Genomic DNA, 20,108 nt, shown 5'->3' with positions numbered 1-20,108 from the left:
TGATAATACTGCTTGTTTTTCAGTGAGAGTGTGTGATTAAAGCGAGCGGATGGTAGTAAGAGAGGAAATAAATGTATACTCGAAGTGTGAAATGATGTTAGGGAGAAAAAATGGTAGTGCAAATGAGAAGGCATGATAGGGTGGGAGAGAGAGAGAGGGAGAGGAAGGAGGGAGGCAGAGAGTGCGAGAGAGAATTTAGATGTACGATATGCATGCGTGAAACATTTTAACAAACGATAAAAATTTGGTTGAGACAAACAGGCTTTATTTCGCCTGATTCGAAAACGAGCGAGTGACGCGCAAATTTGTGGCTATAGTTCATTTGTAAATCATTTTTTTGTCAAAAGTATACATTTTTCTGAAAGCATAATATGTTGGGTATTCTTTCTGTGTGTATAAAATGTAAACACCTACCAAACCCAAAATGAAATCAATGTTTCTAACTTATTTATAATAAATAATATACATTAATGATAAAAATAAATGCAGTTTGTGACAGTAATATTGATATATGATACAGCATTTATCCTGTATATTTATCTCAAAAAATGGTAATCCTTGAATGTAGCAATAATCCTTGATCCTATTCATTTTATCTTATAGAGAATTATGTTTAATTATGTATATAATAAAAAAACAAAAATTCTTTATCTTAAGTTATACTTTGTTTTCATTGTGTAAGAACTGTTACTTTTTATAGAAGAAATATATTTTCCTTTAATAATATATTGTGAAATTTTTCTTACCGCTGTTACGTAAACTCGTCATAACGCACATCAAATGAATTATTAATTGAGAATTATAATTGTATTTATTTGACACGTGTACTTTCTATGTTTTTCTGTTAAAATAAATTATTATATCCCGTTTCCTTTTTTTTTTGGTTTTTGAAAAATTGCTTCAACGTAACAAGCTTTATAAAAAAGGAAATATTTAAATTATTTATCTCGTTAAATGTTTTATCTTGAATTTGTATCGGTTATTCATTGGATGAATGTGTACATTTATTAACAGCAACTACAATTCATTGTTCATTTTAATTTATATTACATAAGTGACTTAAAATTGGGTGTTCAATAAAATAGTACAATGTACATCTTAATTACCATGTTTATAATAAAATGAAATAAATTTTCGTAATAAAAATATGTTTCAAGTATTTACTGTTTCCACATAAAAAACAATTAACAAGCGTGCTTATTCCTTGCTGTATAATATCTTACTTAAATAGAACCGTATTATGCGTGATTTACTTAATAAAAAATTGTAGCTGGCATACAGAAATATAATCGTACAACGTAAACCAATGAGGAAGTGGGCCACCTGGTGGCGCGTTTCCAAACATCGCGCCATTTTATTAAGGCGAAAATGTCGTCATTGGGAAAAGTATGTCTGGCTGGTGCGGTGAGGAGAAAGCGCGCGCGCGCGCAACGTGTATGATCGCGGTATCGTTTCTGCAAGTATAGTCCTGCGGAGGGATCATCGAAAGGACTACACCCCTAAAGTAGAGAGAGTCGAGCTTCGTTACACGGATCGACTAGTATAGTGAATAAAGACACGTAACAGGAAAAATGAGTCTTCTGTTGGAAGAGGAAGAAATTGATGAGTGAGTATTTCTGTCAGTTTCAATTATATTTTCTACGTTTAAGTCTGACCCCACGACTTTTCCTCCCTATAACCGTAATTCCAAAAAAAAGGCTTGGCTTTATTCATAGTCCATTTTCATAATGTGACTACGATTTCTTTCTTCGCGAACGTTTACATTTAAACAAACCCTATCGATGAGAACTGTTTTTCACAATCAAATTTAAGTTTCGAATGTTTCGCGTGATTATTATTAACATTTCCTAAGAACCTTTGCGAGATCAGTATAGAAGCTACAAGTGTACGCAGTTACATGTGATTTTGACGTCGTATTCTTTCTCGAAACATTGATTTAGGGAAAACGCAACAGACATTCTTCTTAAAAGCTAACTATGCTTTAATTCACTATATCATCCTATTCTTTTATATCTGAAGTGTAAAATATATTTTTTTAATGGTAAAAAACATCGAGACTTAAAAATATCAATCGATCACATGGGATTCTTAGCAACACAACGTTCCAATAATATTAATAGTACTTGTTGAGTTTTCCGTGTCTCTGGCTAAACAGTACAGCCCTTCTGTAAACTTTTTCTCGATTTTTATACAAGTTTGTTATACTTCAGCATATACTTACAGTAAAAGAAAGAGAAATAAACTTGTGCAATGTTGAATTTGTAAGAAATATAATATTCAAAGTAATGATGTATTTATTTGTTTGAATGGAACATATTGTTGAAATTAAACTACATATTTATAAGTAATGAAATGTTCAAACGTGTACGATATACATGAGAAGTATAGAAAACAATTCTATAATACATATTGCGTGTCACATATAAATCAATGTAAACCTACTGGAATGTTGCTAAAAGGAAATATTACTTAATGAATTTCATTTTTTGTATATCAATATAATGCGGATTAAAGCGAAAATAAGTGAAACACGTGAATTCGTTTACCCCAGGTATCATTCGTCTGCAACGAAACGGCCGATCGATGATATAACCACGTATTGTGTTCTGTGCGTGTATTATGTTCTGTTTTCTCGAATTACTCAGCCACGTATTTTTCCGTATAGCAAGAACAAGAAGATAATGCGAATCCTCTAATTGATTAAGCGGTAGTTAAATAATTCGGTCGTTATCGAGTTCCAATCGATTTACCTTGAAATTCAAGGTGCTTTTTATTATTGGGTTACTAAATGACGAACATCCGGTGCATCATGTGACCAACAGAGAATGAAATTACACTTTTGGCACTTTCGACGGTACACTTAACTTTCGGTATCGTTACTATTATTGATATCGTTAGGTATTATCTAATCTTTTCGAATATTAATTATCCGAAAGTAAAACACAAACCAGGGTGTTATCAACTATTGATAAGAAGTTATGATTCTAAATTGAATCAATGTAATTGTTTAAGGTGTTTATCGTATTTTTCATTGAGCTGTATATTTGCATTAACGTCGGGCACACGGACAAGATAATTTGCTATTTAAACTCTCTGCTTCCGAAAATGCTAGTTAATAATTTTTTATACGTCAATGTTATATTTCGTTAAAAGTGTACTATACTGTAAGTCGCGTTTGTTTTAGGCTTTCTTTACCATTTTTTTTTTTTTTACAGTGAATGTAAATAGTATTTGTACACCCTATAAAGCGGAATAACTTTTTTAAAATTGGGCCAAACGACTTGAGTTTTTTTGAGAAGTTAAAAAGATAAGTTCCTTTTCCTAATTTTCATTTTCAAATTAAAATTTTACTGAGGTTGTTAAACGAATTAGTACGTACTTTTTTAGGTTACGTTTGCCTTCGTACAATATATTGTATGGTCGACAAAAAACGCTAATTGACATACATGTGAATAAAAAAATACAAGGTTCCGTTTAAAAAACATTAACTTGACTTTGAAATATCTTCTCCACTGCTACACTTACAGAAAAATTATTCATGCCACATAATGTGCCCCTTTATACCAGACAACTTTTGTACGAACAGTTTTTTGATAGCTTCAAAAAAGCTAGATAAACGTAACACTCTGTATGTGCACAAAATGGCTACGTTTGTTTGACGCTATTCCATACAGTGCAATTGCATACACATGTAAAATTATAAAATTATAATATTTTGTACAATTCGTCTACTTTCAGTTATTTTCATTCTTGCTACCAGTGTATAATTAGAACGAAATTCGAATTGTAGAGAAATTATTATAAACTTTGTGTTTTAAAAATAGAACATTATCTTAACATTTGAGGAACTTTAAATCATAAAATGTATAGTATTAAACATTACGCAAAGAGTTGTTCGATTTCTTATCGGACTGCAATGTTTTTAAACGCAAGGAATTATTATGTAAGAAATTACTGTCATAGATTTTGATTTTATTCGAGATTTTATCAATTTTCGTTATAAAGTGCAATTTACCAATTTAAACGATTCAACACTTCACTGTAAGTAAAAAAGTGAATTTTAATATTTTTTTCGAGACACTCGAAGTATATAGATAAAGTATGTGCTAAAAATAAAAGAAGGTTACATGTTTTAATACGACGCAGGAGCTGTAGGTAACGCGTGTATCGAGCTTGTATGATTCAGCGTGATGTACACCGCTTTATTCGGAAATTTTCAGTTACGTAAAGGACCTTGTTCACGGTCCATAAAGAGTTGTTCAAACACGGATTATCTTCTGCTTTCGTGGATTTATTACCAGTGTACAATAGCACAGGTATCTGGTATTAACTTCTCCCTTAAATTTCAATGACGGGTGTGAAAGCGTTAGAATCATAAACACACCGTTATTTATGGCAGAGGAAGAGCATTGTAATTTTTCAATAAAATAAAAAAATTTTTTAAGGTATCTCATTTACAGCAAAAGACTAGAATCTACATTTTTAATCAATCTCTGGACGGGTAAAAGAGTATTAGTCAAATTTTGGTTAAAACAGTATAAGTAAGCTAATATATTTTATATTGCTGAAAATTACATACTTCAACTCAGCAAAAGTTTTGGAAAAGTTTAACAAATTTTTTCAGTTTTTTTTTTATTTTTCACAACTTGTCTATTATGTTTGTTCGAGCAAAATTTATCAAATCGTGTCTTCGCCACAAGCTTCTGTTAAATTACTAGATTGTAACCCTTTTCCCCACATTGTCTGTCAAATGTAGGCCGTGCCTCTACATTCCGTCCGTAAAACGTAAACCCTCCTTCCACATTGTCTTCAAATGGTGTCTCTCCCTTCACAGTGTTCACCGAATGGTGTCTCTCCCCTCACACTGTCCACCGAATAGTGTCTCTCCCCCTCACACTGTCCACCGAACGGTATTTCTCCCTCCACAGTGTCGACCAAACCTTCCACATTGTCTTCAAATGGTGTCTCTCCCTTCACAGTGTTCACCGAATGGTGTCTCTCCCCCTCACACTGTCCACCGAACGGTATTTCTCCCTCCACAGTGTCGACCAAATGGTGTCTCTCCCTCCACAGTGTTCACCAAACGGTGTCTCTCCCTCCATATTGTCCGTAGAGCGTAGGCCATGCATACGTGGTACAGCTTACATTTTACGGACAATGTGTATAGATTTTTCATGTATTTTTCTAGCAATTCGTTTTTGTAATTCACCCAAAGCGATATATCATGAAATGAAATTAATCACTCAACAAGTATTAATAAGTAAATGTTGTTCAAATTATATCGTGTTTGGTCTCATTTTTATTAGAACAAACTCATCAATATGTTATTAACTTTGTCATAAAATAAAAACGCTGTAGTGTCTCCTCTTTTTAAAAATAAAAACAGTATCTCCTCTACCTAAACTGTCCTGTTTAGGTTCCATGCTGGTGGACACTGTGAGAAGCTTTACTGTATCCGGACACTACTGTATTATTCGTTTAGCTTAAAATTAATACAAAAGTGAATAGAAATATAGTCGTGTTTGGTATCATTTTGATCGTACGAATCTCAATAATCCGACTAAGGCCATCTCGTAACAATATAATACAAAATATAAAAAATTACATTTTTCTTATTCTGGTAATTCAATACCAGTTGAGATAGCGCCGAGGCCTACAGTTCTAGGAACTGATGGGGAGATTCCCATGTGAAGCAGGGAGAAAATCAAAGGGTATAAAGGTATAAGCTGGACTTGGCCACAAGTGGCTCGCTTCACAATCTTCAGAACGGATTTTCTTGCAATGTAAAAATAGTCGTTTTAATATTTCAAAAGAAATCCGCATTTCTTTGCGTTTTTCATTTTTTACAACTAGGATTTGCAACTAACAAATCGGAAAAAATTCTCTAACATACTATGCTATCGTATATACAATATATCATATTTTTTTCAAAATTTTTGATTACCACTAAATAGGGAAAATAGAGCAAAAACTGATATACCAAATTTTTTCTTTAACTACCCCCTTGGTCGAGATAGAAGGTTGAAACTTGGTGTCGAATGTTTTCTTTCGGCAAGCTATTGAATGGTCCATTACAAGACCAATTTGGTTCATAGCACTATTGCCCCTCTTATCCTGCTATACCCTTTACCGGCTATTTATTGTGTTCAATACTTTTATATATCAAAAGTTGTAAACAAAATACTCTAATTCCAGAGTACTATTATAAATTCTTGTCTGCGTATTGCAAACAATTAATGTAAATCATTAAAAAATTACGTGCTTGGTAATTATTGCAGTTGCAGTAACTTTATCAATGTTAACGGACAAAAGTGAAATGAGAAGTAAAGGATTGTTTAGTTTCTTAAAACTATTACAACGAATTATTTAATTACAAGTTATACTCAAATTTTATTCTTCTCCACAGAAATAATTTCCTTGAGAATTTCATTTTGTAGGTTTAATAATCCATGTTTACGTTTAAATTATATTACAAATTATTAGTTTTAGAACTGAACTTTATAAGTATCAATACGTTTAAGTTTCCATAGGAGATGTTTGCCATCTATTGTTCCTATTGTTCGAGCGCATATTTCCTGCCTTCTCCTTCGCAACATGTAACTTTAGTAAATCTATTGATTTCTATTTCGTATTACCGTTGCAATCGGTAGATAATTACATTATACGTTCTTGCACTTTGCACATTTAACGTAACATTGTAACGAATGTTCATGCGCATACTTAATGAATCTTCTAAGTTACCTGCGTTATTACGAGACGCATATGCGTCTTTTGTTAAAGACGAAAATAATTTGTTCCAAACTGCTACCGTATCTTAGCAAGATTAACAAAACAACTACAGCGAAGTTAATCTCGTTGAAAGCAATGTGTAGTTTGCTGCAATCAATAAACGATAGATTTATAAAAAACTTCGTGAAAGTAAAGCGATGCTAAATTTCTGTGTGTAAGAGCCTATTATCCAGTTGCTCCAGTAAATACCATTACACAATACGTTGAATTATTGTATCTTTAACCAACAGTTACTTCCTACTCGAAATAAAATAGATTCGAAGTGTGTCGATAAGTAATTTCTGTTAGAATTTGTAGACAAACTATGTTCGTATTAGGTGTACAAATGAATTCGAAGCAATCGCATCAAATCAATTGCAACTCTGTTTTACATGTAAATATTTTCCCACTGTTTTGTGCTTTTGAAGCTCCAACCTTAATACTGACAAACACATATATAACTTGTCAGAACAAACGACATAACCTCACCGTACAATAGTGAAAACAATGGCGACCGAAAAGCAACACATCAGGTATTGTATTCTTTTTGCGTTTCAATTCAGAAAAAATGCCGCTAAAGTCAGAGGCAGGATTTGTTCAGCGTTGAGGGCAGGTGCCTGTGGTACACAAAACATGCAAAAAATGATACCAGAGTGTTCGCGCCCAGAATCGTTGACTCGCGATGGGAGCGCGGTTGCCAATGAAAAATTCCGAAAAATTTGGAACTTTGCAGAAATGTAGTTCAAGTGACGCTAATTACGAATTTTTTTTTTGTTTCGGTAAAGAAACGGCTCTAAGTGTGAAAAACAAACCCTTTACAGATAGTGCGAATTTTCATATTATCGTGAACATTTACGAAACCGTACAAAATATGGAAAAAAAGTTAAATTCAAAGTTGTTTAGTTTTTGATGTTTTACATTGTGGTTTTAAAGAATTTTTGAAGAATATTATTTTTTCAAAATTCACCCCCATCACACTTTTCGAAAATTCTTTACCACAATGGGAAAAACGCCGTACGAGTTACCGGAAGCTCCGCTTTGTGCCAAATTTCGCCCACACCTTGAAGCGGGTACCACTTTGCACTATAGAGACTAAAATATTTTTTGAACTAATACTTTTTCGACTTAACCCTAGAGCGGTCTTCGGGTCTTTTCTGACCCACCGCCTTTTTATATTTTTAGTCATTTTTGCTGTTATCAAGTTTACGTTCCTTAACATTATTTTAAACGTTTGTTGTCTAGGTTCATATGTCGCGTTGAAAACAAAAATTATTACACATAAGGTCTTAGGTCCTTTTTGACCCAAAAGTCTTAAGTGTACAGTCAAAACGAAGAACGCAGTAGGGTTAAATACTTTAATACTTTTTATAGGAAATAAAGAGCTCCATCGACTGATGCACTAAAAATTATATTATTCTATTTAAGAGAACGTATGTCACCTTCATATGACCTTTACGCGTCTACCTACAGAAAAACTAATTACACCAGAGTATGTCCCTCTCGAAACCATTCAATTCCTTTCTGAACAATTTTTCATATAGCGGGTAATTTACGAGTAATTCTCATTTATAGATTAAAATTGGACACTCTGTATAGTAGTTCTCAAAAGTATATTCTAAACGCATTTTTTGTATCGGCAAAACGCGACACGAAGTCAGTCTTAATTCAAGTCTCGTCGCGTTCAGTATGTTTGTCAGATCATCCAGTCTCAGATCAATTTAATTCACTAGTGCAGTTCAGTCGGACTAGAAAAGAAAAATCATCTCAGCAGTTTTCTTAATTCCTGCCTCTGCACCATCGACATCACGTATTCCAGAATAAATCCCTAAAATGATTTGATCCGTAAGAAAGGGGCAAGACACTTTCGTATTTGGCAACACCACATTGATAAAAATCCAGTAGATTTAAGTCTGGCATTTTGCGTTGGCCAGATGATAGGTTATTCCGTTTTGTATTTGGAAGTTGCTTGTTTGAAAATTGTTCAGTCGTTAAACGACTAAAACAAGGTAAAGTTGTGCATAAACTATACATGAAATCGCAACTTCGAGCCAAATATTTTCTGATAATTACCTTAATTGTTCTTTTAAATATGAAGGAATTGTTAATGGTAAATATTATCGCTGCATAGAATTAGTTGTACCATAGATTAGTTTGTCAGGAGAATGTTTCAAATATAAAACTGCGTATAATTTAAAAATCAGGTCATATAGGACAGACTTTTCTCATTATTTTTATGCAATCAGTTCACCAATGAAGTTGTGCCCATAAATTTTGACATATCCTCTGAGTAAAATCAATATGTCTGTCTCTTTGCATTCGCTGCTGACAAGCGAACATCCCAAAGTGATAATCATCGATTTCGATGATACTTTTATACGAAGTGAGTCACCTAAGACTAGAATCTGAAATATCTTTGAAGCAATCGATTATACCGAAATATGTTCCAGGCAAACGTTGAATAGTGTCAAGGGGGACATAATTTGAGATCATCAGGGCTGTATTTATACTTTTGTAGGCCCTAGGCGCAACATCGTTACGAGAAGGTCTCAAAAGAACAAGCCTATTTCAGTTAATCAAATTCATGTACATTTTTTTTTAAGTTTATTGAAAATAAAAATCGACGTTTCCATAATAACTTATTTTAATAAAATAAAAATAACAACATTGGTAGAGGAGAAGGTCTAAATATGGGCTAGTTGACTCCTCTATACATCTGTTTACATTTAAGAAAGTATAAAAATAAATCAGTTCAAACTTAAATAAAAAAAGGAAATAATAACTGAAAGTTGTTTTTATATTATGGATTTAATATTTAAAAATAAGTGTTTTATTTTGCAACTATAATTAGGCTGCTTTTGTAGTAAGTAAGGTTCAAAATGTGGCTCCATAGAGAGTGAGGCCCCTAAGCTGGCGCCTAACGCCCCATATGATAAACACGGCCCTGAATATGATTAATTTTTGCTTAGGTGAGCGCGTAGAGTTCAAATCTCGCGTCTCCATGACGTAATCGGCGAAGTCACATGTTGCTATTTTCTTTGTAACAATGCCGCCGGAAGGCACATCAAAGGTGTGCCGACCCGCACTACACATCCTTGCAGTATGTAATAATAAATTAGATACTCTGTACATAAAAAAAAGTTTTCACTTCATAAGAATCATGAAAATTGTTAACTAACCTTTTTCAACGAATATACAGAGTATCAGACTTATTTACTAAATGGATAAAATGCTATTCAAAATCGTTTAATCTATTGTGTTAACCCCTCGTAGGCAAACATATTTCTTCACATTTCGTAGGCAACCTGAGTCCAAGTTTAATTTTTTTACTCTTTTAAGTTTCCAAAAAATCTGAAAAAATTTTGGAGTACTTATCAAAGTCTCTACTACATTATACAATTGTTCGTTAAGTCAAATGTTTAAAACTTGTTTCGTTTCGAAGATAATACAAAAGTGAAATTTCGCTTGTGTCGTCAACGACCCAGAGTGCCTACAAAGGGTTGAGAAATATATATTCTCTTTTAAAATTTCGGCCTGTTATTATGGTCTATTTAACAATGGGCCTTTAGATAGCTGGAAATTACGAAAGGTAGTGAACCGCGTCACGAGATCACCTTAAAGTATTCTCCTGTTAGTGCATTGATCGAAAGTTTTTTTTTTCTTCAAGGTCATTTTTAGTTTTTCGTTGATAAATTTACAATTTTTTATGAATGGCGAAACAGTGTTCAAAATGGCGCCTTTCAGTTGGTAATGAATAGTTCATTCTACGACATTTACACTTATAGAGACCAAAAAAACTTGAAGGTAACCATGAAAGCTTCTAAAATTAAAAAAAAGCTGATGAAAAGTATACTACAGTTATCTTGAGGAACTCTTTGCACCATATTATACAACAAAAAAAAGTTTCGATCGGTTCATTGAGAATAGAATAATTTAAGGTGATCACGTTACATGGTCCACCTTGTATAAGAGCAACGTGTTCAAGCAAGATTTACCCAAAATTTCGTTTCGCTCTGTAAAGGCTGTTCACGAACAGTGATGAGGACGCACCTTTAGGTGTAAAGTGTGACGTGCGTAAAACACGCCTTTCTATGTGTCTGATACTTCGGTTTCCATGGTGACGAGGATTGAACGTGGAGATCATCTGTCGTGTTTCGAGAGAGTGAGAAACGCGGTCTGATTCGAAAAATCGCCCTCTGTAGAATTATAGCGGCAGATAAAAACCCTTGAAATTTACCGGATCAGCAGACATTTCCAGGGAAATAGATGGAAAATATTTGCGAGATTTCGCGCATCGAGAGACTTCTCGTTAAAACGGTGAAAAAATATACAGGGTGTTCTTGTTATTAGTAGCCAGCGTTTTTCTTGTAAATAGTAAGTGTACGGCAAAAATTGAAGAGGAAAATGTTTTACTGTTTTACATTTGCAATATTTCTCGAGAAACGAAGGTGACCGTTAATTTTTTTAATGCAATGCCGTATATTCTTTTATACGATATAAAAGCCACTGTCAAGAAGAATTCAACCATTGTTACATAGTGACTTACAAAATCGTACAAGGTTAGGAATGGAAGAAATAATTCGAACTTTTACTGTGATTACACGTGTCATGTCTACTTTTTCTTCTGCCACATGAGATACTATTAAACACTGAATTCCAAAATTGAATATTTTACTTATTATTTTAACCCTCCATAGGTAGTCCGGATCTTTGACGACCCAAATGAAATTTCACTCCCGTATTTCTTCGAAACGAATTTTGATTTGTATTGAAGAAAGTTTTAATCATTTGACTCAACGAACAATTGTACAATGTCGCAGAGACTTTGATAAGTACTCCAGAATTTTTTCAGACTTTCTGAAAGCTTAGAACGGTAAAAAAATTAGACAGGGACACAAACTACCCAGTTTACCTACGGAGGGATAAAATTTGAAAAAATGTTTACCTACGAAGGGTTAAAATACGAAATTGTAACGTTGAAATGGTTCTCACTGTTTCATCTGAGGATACTGAAATTAAGCATTCGTACATGGTATGTACTACTGGAAACGTATGTAAATATTCCAATAGTCAATAACTACACAATACCAGTCACATTGAACGCGTTACATATGTATTCTCATCAATGAGACGTATTTGTAAATACAATATTACGAAATGTTCAAACTGTTTCTTTCATTTCTGATCTTGTATGCCTTCGAAGGTCATTACGTCATACATGACTGAATTCGTTTTAATAGTCGCTATCATATCACATACAAAAATGTGTGGTATTTCTCATAAAAAATCGAAGGTTTCCTTTTCTCCAAGAATATTGTAAGTATAAAAAATTTGCATACGCTTGGTTATGAAAGACAGTCAAACTTTTGCCTCTTTCACTTTGTCCATATACGAGAAAAACGCTGGCTAATAATGGCGTGAACACCCTGTATACCGAGTATATGCAGATTACTGTTTACAGTTACGAACAGAAGTATTAGCACAGCTAGCTTTTAATTATATAATTGCATGTAAATCTAAGGAACAAAACGATATTCGGTTAATTTCTGCATAAATTGCAGTTATTGGTTTTATAATTTTAGGATATTAGAATCGCATAACAAAGGAAAATAATAAAATGTGCATTAACAGCTATTTTTACCGAGGCAAAAGTATTGGCACATTTAAAAAATTTGCTTTTTTTGTAAATTAGAATCAAATTTTTACAATGTTAAGTTGAAAAATTTGCACGGACCCAATAAAATATCACACACTATAAATTTCATTCACGTATGTGTGTTTAAAAATGTCATAATATGATTTTTGCGTTTCATGACTTTCTCCATTTTGTTCGAATACTCGTCCAACGATTGTCGTGTATGGAGATACAGAAATTCCATAGTTGTTTCCCTGAACCTTATCGATTTCCACTTCATATCGTGGTTTCGAGACAGAATAAATACAAGGTGACGTCCCTTGTGAAAGAAGACAAGTGAACAATGATAAAACAGGATTCTGCTTGTTTTTGTTATCTTCAGACCTTATTAATTTTCATAATGTTTATTTGTTTCTTGTTTTTTCCGAATTACTCTTGCTTCATCCATCTCGGAATAGCCGAATTCATCACCACATGGAGAATCAGTAGACGTGATCTACAAATTCAGGAAGTCCATTTCCAGATTCGTGTACTAATCTCCAATTAGTGCAAAAATGATTTAATCTTGGATGAGTTTTGGAGTGAGAAAGTGAAATTTTCGTTCGAAAGAAAGTTGAAAGAAGACTAAATTCAGCTTATAATTAAGCATACGCTAATAACACGCTTGTAAAGCCTATTATACATTTTTCAAATACCTTATTAATATATTCGTCAATCCTAATGCATCAGATGTTCGATGAAGATAATATGGTATAGTCATTATGTCAACATAAATGTCATTATGATTTTTATTCAAAGAAACATATTTTTTCCCAAGTGTACGCAGAAATGCGTTTAACCCTTTCATTGCTGTTGGCGCCTATAGACGCTTTTAAAATTCGCTCGTGCCTTTTGGCACACTTCCATCTTCATTTAATCCTCAATTCTATCCCTCGTGCACTTTCACCTTAATTGAATAAAACAATTTTTGAAACGATACGACCGAAACAAAAAACTTTGTGGCCGTGTTTAAATATCTGCCATGTGCGTTCCGTACCAAAATCTGTCTCAGTGAAAGATTGATTTAGAAATATTGTTTACAAAATGTTCTAATGTATAGAATACGCATCACGTAATTATATCTTTCCCATTTGACGCAAGAAAAAATCATTTTCTTAATAAACGAAAGACTGATTGCTTTTCTATTTTCAAATTTTCTGTATTAGGTTATCCCATAAGTTCACGCCGAAAGCGAAAATAATTTTAATGAAAATCCAAAAAAATTCTGTAGCGATGACATAATGGTCTTGACAGAAAAAAAATAGGAAAAAGTTGTGGAACGAGGATTTTTTTTTTTATCAAATTTAAAGGTTGGTTAAAAAAATTACTTTATAGAAGCGTCTTTCTAGTTTACAATAAATGCCGGGAAAAACATTGTTCTATATTAGGAAGTAGTTCTATAATAAGAAAATTGTAACAGAGATATCAAAGTAAGCAATGTTATTACAGAAAGTTGGTCGTTTGCTTCAAAGTAACATTAATTGACCTCCAACGGTGAATAAATATAAACTGCTCGTGCAATATAGACATTATCGATGAAACAGGTTTAAACTGCACGTTAGTCCTGATAATTCTGGAGGTGCATGCACATATTCGACTCTCGTGATAATATAATTTGAAATTCTTTCGCATGTAACGCAAACTGCCTAACTTCGGAAATATTATCATTGTCATTTCTCGTGTTTCCTTCAACGTATTTAATAATTTTTATTTTCAAGTTGGAGAGTTACCTATCTGAATGCTTTTGTGTAAAAGAAAGGAGGTCACCTTGATTTATATTACCCTTTTAAATGCAAATAATGCACGTATCTCTGAGAATGAGCACGAGGCAGCATATTTCGACATTGATATATCGCAGCTACATATTTTCGGATAGTATCAGTCTTCATATTTCTCGAAGAATAGGAAGGCTATTGCCATTGAAATAAAGATACGTAAATATTAGATCATCCTGAAAGTTCCCGCGGTTTTAAGCTGTTCATATTGAAAAACACATAACTCCATTGAAATTGAACATTTGTATTTAATACAATTTCCATAATGTTCGATACACTTTCGCCAACGTATTACAAGAGCATTCATTCCGCGTACATAAAAATCCAAATCCCTAAGAGAAGGAAACTGTTGAAAGGTGTTTTCAATATCCTCTTGTGTCTCAACCCTCGGAAGGCGAATGGGTTTAGACGGACGCGGGAGACGAATGCAGGGTCATTTTGACTCATAGCAAAATTTCTATTGTACACGAGTTTCAAGAAGGAATTCGGTATAAATTTGTATACTTTCAACTGTATATATTTCATATTTTTCTTATTTATTTACATTTGATACATAAAGTACGTGTATTTCCTCTACCAAACGTAATCTGAGCCGCCTGACTTTATCGCTGTTGAGTCAAAATGACCCTGCATTCGTCGTACGAGGGTTAAATCGTTTTTGTGTAAGGAAATTGTCAACACCCTGTAAAGGACAAAAATGTCTCCTCTGGACAAAGACACTAAGACTTCCACCAGATGTGTTTGGTGTTCGTCTTCGAGTCAAGCACTGCACACTGCAATACAATAGAGCAGAGGTCGGGAACCTGCGGCTCCTGCTGTTGCCACCACAGAACCGACAGTTACCCCCCAAAAAATAACTATAATGCGTCGGTAAAGTAAATGTTTCGACGCGATTCTCAAATTTGCGATTCTTAAATTTAACGATTCTTAAATTAAAATTGCGGCTCCCTAAATTTTATTTTTTGTACGTTATTTTGTTGAAATGGCTCTTCGGTTCCGAAAGGTTCCCGACCCCTGCAATAGAGTAAACAGTTCCTAGGTATAAGCGGACCCCAACTTTCCCTTTTTGGGTGTCCAGGAACAGTTCGTTAGAGCATTTGAAAGAGTAAAGACATTTCCTCTCGAGTACGGTAATAAATAGAATATTAACAGTTTACAAAGACTATTTCATTTCAATAACCCATTTCCAGTATCGTTAAAGAACAGAATTAACAATCGGTACTGTTGTTCCAGTTTATATTGTGGTAAAAAATCAGTCGAATAAAGATAGTGGGTTTGAGTGAGAGAGAGCGTCTTTGTTCCAGGGGAGCATTATTTTTGTAATTCTTAGTGCTAATTGTGGACGATTGCTCGTTTATATAGTATATGAGCTTTAGAAGATAAATAAACCATTAAAACTGCAAAACAGTGAAATGACACTTTATCCAGACTTAATCATAAAATTATCACATATAAGACCACCACGTGAAAACAATATGCATTTCCATTTAAAACATTACGTTACATTTATGAAAAATGTGAAGCCGTAAGAAAGTAGACCATTCTACACCACTCAACTTTTTCCTAATATAATCCGTCCCAATTGCGTGACTCACCCTATATATTACTTATAAAGCTAGGATATTGATTTTGTAATTGTTTACATAACTCACGCTATACTTCTTTTTACGATATAGCAAGGAATTTCTTTGAATATATTTTTCGATTAAATCGAAAGGTAGGCCAGAAAAGTAGCATTACAATTATGCAGTATTATGCAGTATAGGGTAGACTTAACACTCCGTGCATTTTTGTGTCACACGGTCATTACCATTTCCGTGTCATTTTCTACGTTACCGATACAGCATGAAGTCATATTACAACACTAGTAACGAACGGAATTAAAATTAACAGATCATAAAGAAGGCACATAGTGCTCTATAATTGTAATCTATTAATATCTTGCACAATTACCCGAGTATGTTACATATAGAATAAATCGAAAAATTTTTTTAAAGAGTTTTATTATATCACACACCCTATATTTAACAACACTTATAATAATTCACACTGTAATTCAACGCAAAATAATTTGAAATACAATAAAATTTACAACACTTTGTATGCTTGCGGGGTACTTAAAAAATTACTTTTAAACACAGATAGAAAGGTATGAAAGAACGAGTAATCAAAACGTGTGCATGATTGTCGTATTCTGAAATGTGTTCAAGTCAACAGCGAGCATTTTGAACATCTTTTTTGAATTTTTAAACGTAATTAAAAATGTCCTACGTAGATAATAAAGTTGTAAATAGTGACCTTTACCATTTTCTTCGCGATTCCCACAAATTGCAATTTTTTCAAAATTTTTTATCACGTCATCTAGAAAACTAATCCTCCTAACTTCTCAAAAAAGCTCAAGTCGTTTGGCACAATTTTAAAAAAGTTACTCTATTTTGAAGTGTGTCCACATATTTCTGTCCTTGACTGTATATGAATGGGTTGGTAATTGTCTATCGGTATCAGGGTTAAAACCCGCTTCGCGTCTACTCTATCGTATATACGTCCAAACAAGTGACCTCCTCGATAGTTATTCGGAGTCTCTACCGATATTCCCGAATATGTAACTCGGCTCTGGTTATAGTCACAAGGTCCTGTTATTATTGTATATAAAACTGTCCGCGAGGCCTGAACTCGGTGCTGTTCAACCGCGTAAGTTGCGTAGTGGCTTTCCTTCGTTTCGAGTGTCCTTCAACCTTTTATATTCTATCCTTGTCTATCAAACGGTATTTTATGTAAGTACTACTGGAAAAATGAAAAATGTCAAAGAAAAAGCAAAATTTTAAAATACCATTACATTCTTAAAACTTTACTCTACATGTATGTACATATATCATGTCTGTCTTTTGCATACCTTTAATTTCGAAATTTGGAAATACGATTCTGTGAATTATTCAGTGTCGCCTTACACAACAATTCGAGTCCAACAAAGCCGAAAATAAATCTGTTGGTATGAACTCATTTGCGATACACGTGGTTGGCCAATTGCCACACCACATCGCCTGATTCGGCATTTTACGTGAATTAGTGCTCAAAGCGATATTTCATGACTCGTTACGAAATTACTTTACAAATGAATCGCAAACAAAAAATTAATTTGTTAGAAATTTAACTTTAGGCGTTGCAATGACATCTTTTCTACATATAAAGTTGCAGAAGCAGTCTTACTTATAATTTTCCAATTAAATTAGCATTCGTAAATTTGATTTTGTCGTATAATTTTGTATGAATGGTATCGTTAGAAAATGTGATGATACAGCATTTGCGCCACTGCACCTTTGTCAAACTTATGCGTCTCTCTCTCTCTCTCTCTCTATCTTTCTCTTTTTACTCTGCTTCTTTCCCTTTGTTCTTATCTCTTTAAAAACATTTGAAGATACCGATGATAGTGTTACAAGATTACAGTAAGTTTAATAACTTATGCATATAGGGTGTTTTTTAACTGGACACGGTGGAATATCTCAGAAGAAACTGAACATCCAGTAGTGGGAGAAATTTCAAGGATAAGTTTATTTTTTACATTGTTTTTCATAATATGAATACGTTTGTTGAGATAAATTCAGCGATGTGCCACACGAAGTCATTTCGTTTTATGAAAAATCGTAAAATAGGGAAGAATCCGGGAGTCACCCTACTTGACTGTGTTACTAATACAAATTCTTCAGGATTTTATAATTTTCCATGAAAAGAAATGACTGAATGTGGCACTTCGTTGAACTTGTCTCAGCAACCGCTAGAATATTAATAGAAAAATATAGTGTTTCATTAAAAAAATAAACATGGCCTTGAAATTTCTCCCACTACTTCACACGCGAAAAAACTATACCACATTATGGCCCCCATCATGCAAAATAACTTTTGTAAGAACATTTTTTTGATAGCTTCATTTCCTTCTGAGATATTCTGCCGTGCCCACTTAAAACAGACACCCTATATGGAAGTTGAAGCGGCAACGCCCATTCGTCGATGGGGTGACCCACACCTCTTCGCTTTTCGAAAGCTTATTTTATGAAGGAAACATCAATTGACCAGTATTTTTTTCAAACGAGTCTATGAAGCAGGACAGTGTTAAATATGAAATTAAATTTTTAACATTGAATATTATTGTTTATATTATTAATAATAATACACTTTTTGGTACATATTTAGAAACATTTCCGTTTAAATGATTCCAAATGTAAATTAATATCTCTTAACCCAACAGAGATATTGAGAGCATTTTAACATTTGTTAAATAATCTTCAAACTTTCTTTCCAAAAGGTATCTGGAAATCGTTACTTATACCTATATCCACTTGAATCCTCAGTTCCTGTCAAACGCACATGATTTTTGCCAAAGAACATGCGAGTTAGCTAGCTCGTGGGCCTCAAGGACCTCCATCATAAATTACCTCCTTCCCAAAGAACCAAATTCCTCAAAAACATCATCCCCAACCTCTCGTGGTAGAAATGACAAATAACGCTTTTTACCGATATTAAATTAATCCTCGAGCACCAACTTCAATCAGGAGAAAACCCGGAACTCCAGATGACAAGTTTCGCATTAATCTCGTTCTTTTCAGTTTTGGTGTTAATATGAATGAAGACAATATGAGACGATATGAAAGTTAAAATTTTAACTACAGTTTAAGTCTGTATAAAACCGCTTCCTTTGAAGGCATATACCTCTGTCAATTTTGAGAATTAAGCTTTGAAACTTCGTGGACATATTTTCGAGATGTTAAACTATAAGAAACTGCAAAAAACAATTGATTTTTTCATCCCGTCACAGTAGGAAGATACCTTATCGACTGGTCGGGGTACAACTGTGCTCTAATGAATAAAAATAGCTCTATTTTGTAGAAGAAAAAAAGCGAACAGCTAAACTTCTTTATATCCTGCATCAAGAACGTACATATATGTGATAGATAATAGAGCGGAGAAAGTGTATAAAAATTTATTTTTGAAATTATAACAAAAATATGATGCTTGGGGTACACCTGTATCCCGGTCGGTATTTTATGAAGGTTAATAAAAATTCGTTAGAATGTATGGGACTCTGGAGTCCCACTTGGACTTATTGTTAGAGGGTTAATTCACCAAGTGTTCGACTTGTTATGTTTTCGAGTTTACAACACATGTAATACCTTACATAACGTTCAATATAAGAGAGTACATTTTTACAGAGGTTAATCTATCGATAATTGTGTCGAGTTTGAAAAAAATCAGTGACCTAGTGGCAGAAAGTGATCGTGGCGAAAGTGGCGATTTGAGGTGGAATGGCTCGTACGCAGATTATCGTTGCAAAAGATTGCTTCGACGCTGACGCACGTGACTATAAGAAAAATGTGGCAACTGCGCAATAGGGTAAGCTTTTGGAAGCAGCCTAATGTGAAACCGTTCTAGGATTCATTTTTTTTACTCCCCTCTGACGTTAGGGAATTTCATAAGGGGAGTATTTATGTAAGTACTTGAACTGTTACGTCCATTTTTTTTTTTTTTTTTTTTTTACATAGTTTAGCAACATGAATGTGCTGAAAATATGGCTTTGAACATCGGAAAATAATAGCTTTTAAGATATTACATCTTTGAATCCCGTTATAACTCATATGTATACAAATTTTTCTTTTATCTTTTTCTCGCAGTTTCTTCACAATACGTACTGAACTATAAGAATTTACATTTTGCACATTATCTGCAGTTATTTAGAATTATTGTATACGATTTATAAATAATAATCAAATTTAAGTACTGATACGTTGGTAAATTAGGCATATGCTTTGGGAAATACATTGCAGCCGGCTGTTCCATAAGTAAAGTTATATAAATTTTGTACTCAATGTTGTACTGATTTTAAGAAAAGCAAACCTAAATGT

The 20,108-nt window shown here is 33.5% G+C and overlaps 1 protein-coding gene across 1 annotated transcript in view; it reads left to right on the top strand.

The window, feature by feature from the left end:
* Positions 1–1,425: 1,425 nt before the first annotated feature.
* The window catches only part of LOC108579061 (uridine phosphorylase 1), a 47,273-nt gene continuing 28,590 nt past the window's right edge, over positions 1,426–20,108 (top strand). Inside the window, exon 1 of the mRNA XM_017942495.1 lies at positions 1,426–1,606. Within this exon, the coding sequence (XP_017797984.1) occupies positions 1,572–1,606 (35 nt within the window). The 5' untranslated portion in view covers positions 1,426–1,571. The remainder of the gene's footprint in view (positions 1,607–20,108) is intronic.

This window comes from Habropoda laboriosa, unplaced genomic scaffold (assembly GCF_001263275.1).
Source record: "Habropoda laboriosa isolate 0110345459 unplaced genomic scaffold, ASM126327v1 scaffold42, whole genome shotgun sequence".
In the NCBI taxonomy this organism is placed as follows: Eukaryota; Metazoa; Arthropoda; class Insecta; order Hymenoptera; family Apidae; genus Habropoda; species Habropoda laboriosa.
The sequence above is the reverse complement of the archived record's forward strand: the minus strand, read 5'-3'. Positions and strand labels throughout refer to the sequence as shown.